A 14590-nucleotide genomic window follows, 5' to 3' on the forward strand; every position below is an offset into this window, starting at 1 on the left:
CTCTCTGTCTGCAACCCCGTGGCCTCTGGTTCTTCCAGGGGCCCCTCCAGGCCTCTCTCCACCTGGCACCACCTGTCCCCGGCCAGATGTAGCACAGACAGTGTGAATTGGCCCGTCGCTTTGCACTTGAGGCTCATCCCTGGAAAGGCCCCTGATTTTTGTTTTTGTTTTTTGTGAACTGGAAGATCTTAATTTTGTATAAATCTTGGTGCCTAAGAATTTAGATGTAACATCAAGTGAAAGATTCAAGTCGGTGTTGCTAATATGAAATTTTAATTTTTCTTTACAGGTCAACTTTGTAGTGTGCCAACTCTTTGCCTTGCTAGCAGCCATTTGGTTTCGAACCTATCTACATTCAAGCAAAACTAGCTCTTTTATAAGACATGTAGTTGCTACCCTTTTGGGCCTTTATCTTGCACTTTTTTGCTTTGGATGGTAAGTAATTATTTTGATCATATTTAAATGAAGACTGTTTGGATATATTTGAGAATTGAGTGTTAGAAAGATATCTAGGATTTTGTTCTTACATTTATTTATAAAAAGTTTTCTCTCAAGGTCAACTTTAAAAATTTTTATCTTTAATACAAACAATGAAGGTTAGGCAATGAGTTCTCTCTTTAGTTTGTCTTAGAGGGGAGTTTATTATTTATAATTTATGAAAAAGGATAGATGAAAAAGGATATAAACTCATTTTATTCTGTTATGAGTCGATCTTTTCACCTATTTTGCTGATATTTAATGCCACGACAGATAAACCATTTAAACTTTTTTTATTTTTTATTTGTTTTTTCCCTGTGCAAGTGGCTTTTAAGAGTCTGGTAAAGCCCATTGATAGAACTCTATTACCATTTTTTAGATTATACCATTAGGAAAAAGAGGATTTTGTTTGTCTGTTCTTGGTGGAGAAGAATCATTCATGATAGGAAGCTTTTATTTATGACCCTTTGGATGGGTGTGTGTATTTCCTTCAGGTAACTGGCTGTGTGTGACAGAAGGGCTTAGGAGAAGAGAACACTGTCCTTGCAAAGCAGCAGAGACTGTCAATGGAAGGGCTGCTTGGTGATGTCTTCTTGAGCTTTCCTTCTTAAGAGAGTGCTTATGCTGCTTACTCATTTGCTGTAGCTTCATCCACATACAAATAAGGGTTTCCAGGTTTGCTTCTCTGCAGACTGTTGTTGGAGATAAAAATTCCCTGAGAGGATGAAAATGCACTCAGTTGATCCGTGTTTTTGTAGTTTCTGTTGTGGGGTGTAGAATCTGTGAGACTTTGATAATGTCTCTATGTTCATTCTAGGATGTTGTTTTTGATTCTTCTGAGGATTGGAATATGCTAACATTTATTAATCTAATTTTTGCCTCTGGCAATTGCAAATGTTTCCTGGAAACTCATGGGAAATCGATCAGGGATAATTTATTCAGTCTCTATCATGTGACCAGCCCTCTGATAGTGGGTATGTGTGTAATATGAGATTTAAATATATCTTAAATAAAATCTAAGTGTGGTCTTTTTCACCTCCTTGACACCATCAAATTTCTATCATCAAAGTTTCTTAGGTTTCTCAGTTGATGCTGTTTAAACTTCTTGTAAATCATGCCATGGGATAGTATATATATATTTAAATTTTATATTATGGAACTTTTTAAACACAAAAGTACAGAGAATAATGTAATGACCACTCATATGCCCACTACTCAGCTTCTACAATTGTTAAGATTCCACGGTTTCTATTTTATCCTTTTCCAGCTTACTTTTCTAGACTATTTTAAAGCATACCCCAGTCTGAATAGGAGGATACTTCAAAAAGTTCACGGAAAAATAAAATTAAAAGATAATCAAATCTTTCCATGAACTTTCGATACCCTCATGTTTCACCCATAAGTACTTCAATGTGCAGTATCTATTTGAGTAGTATATTTTAATGAGGGGTTGTGGAAGGCTCGTAGTTTGGATTGGCCAGCTCCAGGGGATACCGTTCACTCTGTGGTCTATGGAAACAGAATAAAAGATTAAAATGTAAATAGGAGGGTACTTTAGAAAGTTTGTGGGAAAGTTCATAGTATCTCCTGGGCTTGTGTAGCATGGAGGGACTGCTGAAGATGAAGATGCTTCTCTTTAAGCGATCTCTTGCTAAGGAAGTGTTCTCTTGCTGGGAGGCCGTCTTTGGTAGTTCATAATACAGTTCACAAGTAACCTGACTTTAATGTCAAAGTAATCCTAAGTATTTCAAATTATATGTGATAACCAGAACTTTTTTTCTTTTTTTTTTTGAATTCTCTGTTCTTTTCTTAAAGGAGAAACCTTTTTGTTTTCCTTTCTTTGGGAAGAAGGATTGTTTCTGCCTCTGTACCACGTGTAAGATAACTCTTTGCCAGTTGGAATTAGCTAATGGGGAAGTAGAGCGTTCTTTGATTTACATTGTAGCACTTTGTTTTGTAGACTCAAAGGTGATCATATCTGCTATTCTTTTGATTTTGACAACTTCCCTTTTAGAAGACGTGTGTTAGCACTCTGTAAATATGATCGGTTATTTTATCTACTTATATTTGGTCACAGCTTTTTTAAAATTAAGCTATCACCTTAACTGAGATTAAATTAACTGAGACTTAATTTACACTTTAATTATTTATTTAAATATCTTTGATAACAGTATGACGTAATGGAATAGAGCTTAGACTCTGAAGTCACACAAAGCTGGATTCCGGGCTGGATGCCTTCTTGGTCTGGTAGCTCTGTGACTTTTGATTGTTATTCAACCCCTGTTAGCTTCACTTTCCTCATATGTGAAATGGAGCCAATGATTACTTTGAGGACTGAAAGTTGTAATACTCCTGAAGGAGTGCAGGGGATGTGCATGTGAGTGTGAGTGAGGGGAAGAGACGGACTAGTCTGTACAGTGGGTAAGGTAAGTTTCTTCTTTGGGCCTGTCTTACAGCCTATGCCTTATTTATAATATTTCTATGGAAAATGTGTTCAAAATTTTAAGTAACTTTTCCACATTAGATGTGCCTGTTATTCCATAAAGATCATAGGTTAAGGGCCGGCCCGGTGGCGCACTCGGTAGAGTGCGGCGCTTGGGAGCGCGGCGGCACTCCCGCCGAGGGTTTGGATCCCATATGGAGACCAGTCCACTCACTGGTTGAGCGCGGTGCGGGCGCAACACCGGGGGTTGCGATCCCGTTACCGGTCACGAAAAAAGACAAAAAGGAAAAAAAAAAAAGATCATAGGTTAAGATCCTTGTTAATACTTTAAATTGTTCATGATGATTTGAAAAGTTTATCATTAATTGTTCATGCCACCAAAGGGGAAGGAAAATTGAGAAAGAGAGAGAATGAGAGTGTGTGTGTTTGTGTGTGCATGCATATATATGCACAGTCTAGGGGTAGACTGGATTGATGTTAACTGCAGAGATCTTAAACATGTTTTGCCTGAACATTGTGAAATGAATGAACAAATTAGTTCTGTCATTTAGTGGTAGATTTCTATATTAAAATTTTAGGAAATAACTGTGTCATCTTAGCCAGAATGTTTTGTAGATACAGTACAGCAAATATAACGAATGACTAGATTTATATAAGGAAGTTTATTCGACTTGAGCCATAATGTTTAGAGAGTAAATAGATTTGGGTGAACCTGTTTTTCAGTGAATTCTAATATTTCTTACTTTTTGTTGTGTTGTGAGTAGTATTGTTAAAGAGATAAAGGTAGAGTATAAAGCTGGTATTGTAGAAATTTGTTTGGGAAAATAACTGATGTCCTGTAAGGACTGTTCTGAAATCGATACTTATTGCTCCTTTTTTATCATTTTGCCTGAGTGATGACGAAAGCTGTAATCCTGGAGCCACGTAACTGAGTGCAGCTTTCATGTAGCGAGGTGGTGTGGGTGCTGGGGCACTGGGCATGGCTTCGGGGGTTGGTTTTATTTTTCCAGCTCTTCTGGGGCCTGTGGTATGGGACTCCCTCTCCAGGGTGTTCACAGAATTTTAGGCTTTTGAGGTTTTATTCCTTATTATCTAGGAATGTCTGTGTTGTACATAGTTCTTTTAGCCTAAATTATTTCAGTTTGGTGTTTGTGACTGGGTATCCCTCTTCTAACAACACTCTTACTTTTTATAGGTATGCCTTACATTTTCTTGTACAAAGTGGGATTTCCTACTATATCATGATCATAATAGGGGTGGAGAACATGCACACGTAAGTATTCCCTTTGTTTACATATAAATATGCATTTCATTTTAGTAGAGTTGGCTCAAAATAGGGTTTTATTTGTTACACTGAAAATAATTCTGAATTGTGGTAATTTTTTAAAGAAGAACTATCATAAATACAAAAGTGAAATCATTGGTATGCATCACTCTTCCGTTTACTTACAGCAGAGTTTCTCAACCTGAGCACTGTCTTCATTTGGGGGTGGATAATTCTTGATGTTCAGGACTGACCTGGTGCATTCGAAGATGCTTAGTAGCTTCCCTGGCTTCTTCCCACGAAATGCTGGTGGTACCCCCGAGCTGTGACAACAAAAAATGTTTCCAGATGTTTTCAAATGTCCCCTGAGGAGCAAAATTGCCTACAGTTAAGAACCATTGGCATAGTCTGTAGGTGATAGCAGTGGAGAGAGAGAGTGCCATGAACAGAGTAGAGAGAGATTTAGGAGGTAAATTGAGAAGGGCTGATTAACGAGAAGTGCAGATAGAGAACAGGGTGGCAAGGGGGACTCCCGGGTTCCTGGCTGGAGCAGTTGGGTAGATGCAAGCACTCCTTATTGAGGTGGGGAGCATATTGAGGGGATAGAGTATTTCAAGTGGGTATATATTTAGCCCCTAAAACAATGCTTGGTATGTAGTGCACACTCAGTGAATATTTGCTGAGTAAATGAGTGTTGACTTTAAGTTATCTGTGAGACATGTAACAGGAGCTGGGTAGCTAATTAGTCACACAGTAGGAGCTAGGTAGCTGGGCCAAAGATGTGCATTTGGGAGTGGAGATGTGTAAAAGGTTCTTGGCTGAAAACCCAGGGACAAAGTGTACTAGCAGATCCTGGAGTGTTCCATAATATCTGAGATGTGATATATGACACATATATGATGATTGTTCTGAAGCAGGTATTCTTTAAAAAGATAGTTGAAATGTTTGCCTCCCTCTTGGTGTAGCTTTGTATAAAAAAGGTAAGGGAAATGTGCAGGACCTGATGATTAACACTTGAGGTGAAAAATATTTTATTCAAAACAATATAAAGAGAACAGTAAAATCACAGGATATAAGATGAGTATACAAAAATCAGTGTTATTTGTATATATCAGAAATATTCAGAAGTAAAATTTTAAAAATCCATTCACAATAGCATCAGAAAGAACAATATGCTTAGCAATAAATTTTCCAAAGAAGTGTAAGACCACTACACTGGAAATAAAAAGCATTGCTGAGACAAATTAAAGGTGGAAATCAGTGGAGAGGTATATCATGTTCATGGATTGGAAGACACAAGTTTTTTTAATGTATTAGTTCTTCCGCATTTGATAAATAGATTCGATGCAGTCTCTGTCGAAATTCCTGCAGGATTTTTTGTAGAAACTGACAAGCCAATTTTAAAATTTAAATGGAAATGCAAAGGACCTAGGGTAGCCCAAAAAGAAGAACAGGGTTGGGGAAAGCCCACACTGCCTCATTTCAAAACTTACCAGAAAGCTGCAGTGACCGGGGCAGTGGCTACTAGTGAGGGTAGACGTGTGAAGCAGTTGAGCAAGATGTGGTGAAACCATTGTCACAAGTGCTGGGGCACTTCACTGGCAGATAGAATTATCTTTTCAACAAGTTGTGCTGTAACAACTGGATATACCCATGCAGACAAATACATAATAAATCTTGACCCCTACCTGAGAATATACACAAAAACTAACTCAAAATAGATCAGAGACCTACGTGTGAGAACAAAAACTCTACAACCTGTAGAAGAAAACATAGGATAAAATATTTTTGACAGTGGGTTAGACAGAGATGACATTAAAAGCAAAAACAATAAAATGGAAATTGATAGTTTGGATTTCATCAAAATAACATTTTACTCTTCAGAAGAAGTCATGATTTAAAAAATGAAAAGACTAGACAGATTAGGATAAAATATTTGCAAAATGTATATCTGATAAAGGTTTGTGTTCAAAATATTTAAAGAACTCTTACAACTCCATATTAAGAAAATAACTCAATTAAGAAAGAGACAAAATATTTGAACAGATACTTCACCAAAAAAGAGATACTAATGCAGAATAAACATATGAAAAGATACTCAGCACCATTAGTCATTAGGGAAATGCAGAATAAAACTATAGTGAGATACTACTTTACACCCACCCAGAGGGCAGTACTGAGTGTGGTGACTTGTGGAGAAAGTGGGACCCTCACACATTGCTGGCAGGAATGTAAAATAAAGGCAGCTACTGAGAGAGAGAGTTCGGCCGTTTCTTAAAAACTTAAACATATACTTACTATGTAACTAATAATTCTGCTCCAAGAGAAATGGAAACATATGTCCACATGGACACTTGCCTGTGAATGCTTACAGCAGTCTTGTTTGTTATAGCCTAAACTGGAAACAGTCCAAAGGTCCAGCAACTGGGGAATAGACTGTGGTACACTCACACATGGGTGAACAGGACACACCCCGTGCCACACAGGATAGATCTCAGAAACTGCGTGCTGAGTGAGAGAAGCCAGACACAAGAGACTGTGGTTATGTGACCCCATTTGTGTGGAATTTCTAGAAAAGGCAAAACTGCAGTGACAGAAAGTAAATCAGTGGTTGCTGGGGACAGGGCATGGGAGTAAGGATTGACTGCAAATGGGAATGAGGGAAGTTTCTGGGGTGATGAAAGGATTTTAAAACTGGACTGTGGTGTAAATTTTCAAAGACTCATTGAATTGTGCACTTAAGTTAGGTAGATTTTATGGCATGTACGTTTTACCTCAATAAAGTTGTAATAAAAGATAAACATTATAAAGGGAAGTACAAGAAGGAAGATAATATAAAATTAAATTGAGGCACTGCTTTAGAAAGTTGGTTTAAGAATTTCGTATATTTTCTCATTTAAGCAAATTTATAGATGTTCATATGCATCCACATTTTTCTGAGTTTAGTTATACGAATCAAGGGTCTAACGGAACATTGACCCTCCGAGAAAGATGCCCTCAAAGGAAGGAAATCGAGATGTCCAGAGGGGGACATGGCAGCTGTCTTTCAGTAACAGAAGGGAGTAGGAATGCTTGCTCTTTAGAGTGCTGGGATGGTTTTGGTACTGCTAGAAGAAATGTCAAAAGGCACCTTTTTGGCCCAAGGATGGATGACCTCAGGTACGGTGAGAATATTTAACATGGGATTTGTAGAATATTGTGTCTACCATTGGAGATATTTAAGTTGATGCTTAGGGCACATTTGACTTGAGTGCTGTGGGGGAGGGTGCCGCAGGTCTTCTAAACTCTCCTGAAGAGAACTCCTCACAGGCCACAGCTGGAGCTGCTGAAGCCACAGAGTGTGAGGTATTTGTAAGTACCGTATCTTTTTTATAGTTTCAGTATTGACTTTCTCCCTTTTCTCTGTTTTTTTTTTCTCCTTTGTTTATCCATTCTTTCTCTTTGGACACCCAGTACCTTATTGTTTTTTATCCCCAATCAAAACACGTGGAAGAGCAGAGGGACTGACCGCGTGCCCCACTGTGTGCTTTCGCACTTGAGAGGTGCTGGTGCCTCGTTTCACAGTAAACAAATACAGACTGCGTTTGTACAGAGCTGTTGGAGGCCGTGCACCTAGACGACGGTGGGCTTGAACCCATGTCTGCTCTACTCTGAGCCTGCTGTTTTAAGTAATTTAATTTCATTTGACTGAAATTCATTCACACTGTCAGTCACAGGCAGTTTGCCCTATGTCTTTTTTTATGAAATGAAAAAATATTGCTGTTAAAGGAATTCCAGATGTCAGCAGACAGGAGAGTCTTTCTTGAGAGGAAGTATGTGAGCTTCATTTTTTGGACATCCTGCTGTGTTTTAGATCTGTCTCCGAAGTTTATTCTGTGTGTGTATGTTTTAAGATGATTTGGGGGAAATGGTTGGCTGTGTATCTTTTCCAACCTCAGATGACCTCATTGTTCTCCGGGGATCATGCACTCTGGAAGGCAACTGCTGAGGCCTGTTTCCTGGGACCTGTGCAGTGCGGAGGGGATGAGAGGGTGTTTTGCCTTGACTGTCCCTCTGTAGCTGCAGCTCAGAGACCTGGAGCTTGCTTGATTCAACCAAAGACCTAAAGTGATGCCCCAGCCCCATCTCCCTGTCCTGGAACCTTCCTTCCATCCATCTGTCACAAGAACCTTTCCCTTGTGCTACATATGCCCCTGGTGCTGATTCCTTCTGACTCTGTTGTGTCCATTTCTTTTGGCCTCAATGCTCACAGGACACCTGACTCCAGGGCAGGGAGTAGTGAGCAGTGGGATTTGCTTGAGGACCACTTTGCTGGGGCTTTGGGGCTCCACGGGCTCAGCTGCAGAGCATGTTCCTCAGGCATAAGATGTGGGTGGGGGGACACGTGGACTGTGTCAAAGTGTGAAGGACAAGAATTGAAGTGAATTCCTTGAGATGCACAAATATCAGTCTCAACTTAGTAGAAATGTCACTTCATGGTTTTGTGGTAGACGGAATTCCAGTAAGGGCTATTAATTGTTAAATTAGCTTATTTGTTTATTGATTGATTCATTCAGTCCTTTGTTTTGCTTATTAGACCAACTTAGCACCCTCCTACTGTGCGCTAGGCACTGTCCCTCAGCTTCTCCCGGGAGAAGTTCAGTCTGGTGGAGGCACGTGAACGCACCCTGCAATGTCGTGTGCTGAGAAGGAGGGTCCAGAGGAAAGCCTAACCCAGCTAGCAGCGAGACTCAGGGAAGATCTTCCTGGGGGACATGGTGCATGAATTTGAAACAAGGGCTTTAGCAGGCTGGAGGGGCAGCGTGGCAGGACGCTCCTGCAGGGTGTGTGGCAGTACTAGCAGCTGAGTATGTAGCCCAATTACAAGTGGTGGTGGTGGTGTGTATGTTTGAGAGAGAGCTGGGCGGGGGGATGTGGTATTGTTACATCTCAAGGCACACTTTGCAAGTCCTTCCTTTCTTCTTCCTTCCGTCTCCTTTGGCTGAAGTATATTGTTTGTGTAATAGTTTCCCTGTCCTGTCAAATGAGAAACAAGCACATTAGATGTGTTTCATGTACTGAGGGATATAGATAGGTCTAAATTTTTACTTCTTTTATCTAGTACTTACCTCGTACTTATGATTTTAAAACAGCCATACGTGCCTTGCTTGCAAAAAATATATGGTCTGGTTATGGGAACAATCCCTGTATGTATTTTGATGTATGCCACAACTAGCAACGTTTGAATGAGGCTGCAGTAGTAGGTATACCTGTGTGCATGGAACTCCTTATGCAGAAATTCAGCTAAATGGTGGCAGTCACAATGCACATATCACTATTTGAAATTATCTCGTTTGTTTACTTCTTGGTCTGTCCCTCCCCCCCGGAAGGTAAGTACCGTAAGAGTGTCGATCTTGTCTGTCTTACATAGTGCTCCATCTCAAGGGCCTAGCAAAGAGCCTGCTGGTAGGTTCTCAGTAATGTTTGCCAAAAGAACGAGTTTAGGATACAGCCTGTTTTTCTTACCCCTTTGCCTTGTTCTCCGTGACTGAGCTTCCTTCCTTTCTTGGAAAATATTGTGTTGCTTTCTTCCACAGGCTTTGTTCCCTCTTTCTGGAATATTCTTCTTCCTTCTCCCATCCTCCTCCTCCTACTGATCTTTCCAATTTCACCGTGAGTGTTCTGTCCTTAGAGAAGCTTGCCTAGATGGCTCCGTTAGGACAGGTGATTTGTTACACACTCCTTCTCGTGGAATTGTGTTCCTTTCTTTCTGAGAATTTATCTTAGTTTTTAATGACAAATGTATTAGAAAGTTACTTGGGTAATGTGTTTTGCCCTCATAGACTCCAAATTTTGTGACAGCAGTCACTCCATGCCTGTAAATGTGGTACAGTCCCTAGGAGACAGTGTGTTCTCAATAAGTGTTTGCTGAATGAGTGAAGGGCTGAGTGAATGAATGGCCACGTGACTTTTGCATGACAGCAAACTCTGTCCACTTAGCCTCCTAGAGCCCTTTCTTCCTGGGTACAGCTTCTGCCTCCTTTAGAACCACTGGGGTCTGTCTCAGGGCACGCTCCACAGGAGTCTTGTGACTAGCCACCGTAGTAACTCTTGTCTCCTCCCTGTACCCCTGAAGCAAAGCCCCATCCCTAATTCTCATACCTGTAGTATCTGCTGCTGGAATGTACTTCTGTCTGTGTTCCCAGGGAGAGCAGAACTGGGGGGAAGCAGCGGAAGTGGGAATAGGGGAAGGGGTGTATGTAGGGATAGAAATGTGTTTCAGGCATAGCCACGTGGAGTTAGCAGGCATTTTCCCTAGAGAAGGCAGCACAGCGAGGCTAGGTCCTGTAGTACTCTAATGTGCTAAGTAAGCTTTTGTGGACGGGCATGGGAACCGAATCGCCCTTCATGTGTTTTGTTTTTTGTTTTTCAGCTTTTCTATGGGAAAAATTTGTTTTGAGTTCCAAAAAATAGTCTTAGATTTTTGGAACACATCACAAGGGAACTGCCATAATTTAAATATAAACAGCAGAAATGTGGGACGGTTAAAATGGGAAGAGTGGAAAAGCCTGTTAACCTTGAGAAGTTAAGCTGAAATACTTTCTTTGTAACTTGGCAAGTAATTTTCAACAAAATAAATGGCCTAAAGAAAAAATGTAAAAGATGTTCGTATATGCAGTAAAATTGCATATATCTAATGTGTTGCCAAACTATGTATGGGATTATAAGAGCTGTAGGAAAGTGGTTTTAAACCTCCATCATATGGCTCAGCTATCTGCCAATTTGAACAAACGTTTATTGTGTGCCACACTATTCTATAAACTCAAAGATAGTGGAGATGTGGTCCTTACCTCTGGAATGCACAGCTGAGTTGGGAACATTAAGGCATTCATGCAACAGATGTTTGCTCCACTGATGCTGGGATTCAGTGACGAATAAAAAAGACATGCTGTGTCACCTCAGGAAGTTTACAAACTTCCCATCATGTTGTCATTACTGTTACAAAGGAAGCGCTGAGGGAGCGTAAAGAACAGAGCTGCTAACTCGGAATGTAGCAAAGCCCAGACTGTGTATCAGCCACTGACATATATTCAGTAGAATAAAATAGTTGGAAACAGAGTACAGATATTTGGTGTTAAGTATAATTGTGTACAGTTGTTTTAAAATGTTAGGAAATATTAAAAAGATATTTTCCTCAGAAGCATGCTTTATTGGTAATAAAATTGAACTGCAGACCAATGCGTGGGAAAAGACTGAATTCAAGCTCCGACTTCCACCAGGAGGCATTAGTGGTGATTTTATGAGCACCAGTTTGGAGTCAGTTGTGTATGGATTTGAATTCAAACTCTGCTAAATTTTTATTAGCTTCAAGACCTTGGTCAATTCACTTTACCTTTCTCCACCTAAGCCGGATTAAATCAGTGTCCTGGCTGAGGAGCATGGTGCCTACCTGCTCCATATTGTGGGTGTCTGGGTAAACTTTTGTTTGAATAAAGGGTTTGGCTACCAAGAAGAGGTGCTTAAACTCCTGAGTAAAATGCTTTCAAAGGTCATTCTTCATTATAAAGTGTTGTGTTCTTTTTTCTCGTCCCTCCTGGTGGTGGTGTCTCAGAGTGCGTCATGAGTGTTCATGCGGTTGTGTCTTCCACCGGGGCACTACAGTTTGTTTTTGTTTCTTCCAGAACATGAGCTTCTTGGCAGGGGCACTTTACTGTTTTTTTTATCCCATTGTTGATAGATGACAGAAGCTCAGTAAGAGAGATTACCTGTTTTGTCATTCTGAATGTTATTTGTAGGTTCTCACTTTTAAATCTTTTTGAATCTGGATATTGGTTGCTAGTGTTTGTATAAGAGATACATTCAGTTGTGCTGTTGGCCTTGAATGACATGTTCAGTGGGTTGACTTGTGGTGCTGTTACCTAGTGTTCTCTGCCTCTCTCCCTGTTCGCTTTTCTTCCTCTTAGGCTCACCACAGAGCAGCAGACATGGTGATTGGTAAAGTGGGGTAGAGGTAGGGAAGGAAGAGGCAGTTTTAGCTAATGTGGCCTTTATCTGCGTCCACTGTGACCCTGAGGAACAGGTTGTACTGGGGTCTGTTTTCACCTATTATCTGCCAGTACTAACAAGACTCCTACAATGTGGATTTCTAGATAAAAATGTCATCAGTAACTGCCTTAACTCTACTAGGAGTGAATTATGATCTTGGAAATGCCATCTGGTAGGCAGAAGCCTCAAGTCATTTGAAAATTTGTCCTCACGAAGTTAATTAGCAGCAGTTAGTGGCTCAGCAGGAACACTGTGGATAAAATATTAACTTCACTGAGGATAATCCCATGATCCCATGAGAGAGAAAAAAATGTGACAGTCAGGAGCATGGATTTAGATTTTTTTCTTTTATGCTCTCGGTGGACTATATTTGAAAGCCTCTCAGTGGTTTGGAATAAAGGTGCAGGCCCTTTTGATATTGCTGTGCTATACTAAGCCAAAAGTTGGATTTTAATTGGAAAACCATGTGTAATTCTAAAATTGATTTTTTATATTGTCTTTTCATAATAGTTAATGTTTCAGTAATGACTGTGTGTCAGTCATTGTGCTGAGTGCATGCATTATCACTTCATCCTAGCAACAGCCCTGGGAGTGTGTGTGGTACACCCATTTCACTGAGAAACAGAGGTTTGTACTAGGTGTGTCTGATTCCATCCCGGGCCCAAGCTTTTTACCATTGCACTGTATTACTTCTAAGTATTAGCCATTATGATTATGAGATATGCCATTATAAAAAAATTTCCTAAATAGATTGAGGAGAGGTAATGCAAGCCAGCGGGGTTCTGAACAAAGGTAGGGGCTTGTATGAGCTGGTTATTCGTCCTTAGAGCAAATACACGGATATCTGTATCCAAAAGAATGCTGTTACCTTTTGGCATATTGTGCTTATGATACAAGGTTTTTAAACATTCCCAATTCCCATAGGAAGTTATTTGGTAATAGGTAATAGGATGTTGGATTTTTGAAAATCTTTTAGAACCCTGCACTTAGGAAAGAGTCTGAATCAGATTCCTTTCTACCGTTAAGTCAGTGTAGTGTCTCTTTTGTATTTGAACTCTAAACTTTATTTCCAGTTGTAAAATGACTGGAAGGTTCAGTCATTCATGTAAGGGAAGCTTTATTTTTTTGGATCAAGTATATAAAGTAGGGGGATTACATTAATGTAGGGATGCTAATAATACGAACATACGTTCTTTGGTAAATAAAGGCATTACTTTGGCCTTTATTTACCAAATGTAGGTAAAAATTTCTGCTGTGTCTGAATATATTATGTTTCTGTTATGTCCAAATGTATTACAGTAAAAAGAAACCCAGATTACTCATGGAATGGGGCTCTGCCAGGTCAGGTATGTCTAAAATGTCAGTTTCATAGCTAATGTTCCAAATTAATCAATTAAAAAAACAAAAGAGAGTTTTGAAGATGTTATCTAGTTAGATGATATATCTTTCTGGTCTTGAAAATAACAATTGTATATTATTAAAAAATAGATAGTTGCAATAATTAAAAATAAAAATATTACTCATTGGTAATGTACAAGCACTCATCTTTTGGCTTTGGATACTTGCAGAATCTAATCTTACTTCTACACCAAGATCCTAATTCTTGCTAGAATACTGAAAGAAAAATTGAGTCCATATAACTATCCATTCAAATAATGAACAAAATCATTCAGTTATTTGTCATACATAACCCAATGCCATTTACCCAAAAATGGTGTCCATGTTGAAGTTTTATAGGAAAGAAGCATGAGTAACTGGGCTTTTTTTTACTTTTAGGTAAGAATTGAGGAAATTGTTTTGGAAAATTAGGGCTTGCTAAATTACAAATGGTGAGCTCTACCTGTGGTGTGGTGTATTATTTATAAGTTTATAGACTTGCTATATGCAAGTTTTGTATTCACTGTGTTAGAAACCACGTGATTTTAATACAAAGGGTTTTTGGACTTTGGAATTTGAATGATGGAGTGACTTCTCTGTGCCTGCCACTTTGATGAGTGTTTTTTACAAATATCCTGTTGAACTGTTACAACAATCGGTGGAGACTGTGTTATTATCTGCTTGTACAGATAGGGAAACTGAGGTTCCGGAAGTATTAAATCACTTGAACAAGGTCACAAAACCAGTAACTGACAGCTCTAGAAGTCTGTGATTTTCATCGATGTTGTGTTGGGGGTTGTTATATTGCTTATTTACTGAGATTCTTTTTAAATTTTTTTTTATTTCTAAGTTGAAGAGGCAAAAGAGATTTTTCACTTGCTTACCAATGGCATAAAAATCCTGTTTAATTTTTTCAAAGAATGACAAACGCCATTGAGACATTGTATTGTGTCTGGTTTTTTCCTAATCTTCTTCATCAGAATGTAGTATTGGGAATCTTTTAA

At 39.3% G+C, this 14590-nt stretch overlaps 1 protein-coding gene across 1 annotated transcript in view; it reads left to right on the forward strand.

Annotated features, from left to right (window-relative positions):
- Positions 1-292: 292 nt before the first annotated feature.
- MBOAT2 (membrane bound O-acyltransferase domain containing 2) overlaps positions 293-14590 on the forward strand; it is an 87317-nt gene continuing 73019 nt past the window's right edge. The window contains exons 1-2 of the mRNA XM_008593504.1: positions 293-435; positions 4116-4193. Coding sequence (XP_008591726.1) covers positions 4162-4193 — 32 coding nt within the window. The 5' untranslated portion in view covers positions 293-435; positions 4116-4161. The remainder of the gene's footprint in view (positions 436-4115; positions 4194-14590) is intronic.

This window comes from Galeopterus variegatus, unplaced genomic scaffold (assembly GCF_000696425.1).
Source record: "Galeopterus variegatus unplaced genomic scaffold, G_variegatus-3.0.2 Scaffold159, whole genome shotgun sequence".
Lineage (NCBI taxonomy): Eukaryota > Metazoa > Chordata > Mammalia > Dermoptera > Cynocephalidae > Galeopterus > Galeopterus variegatus.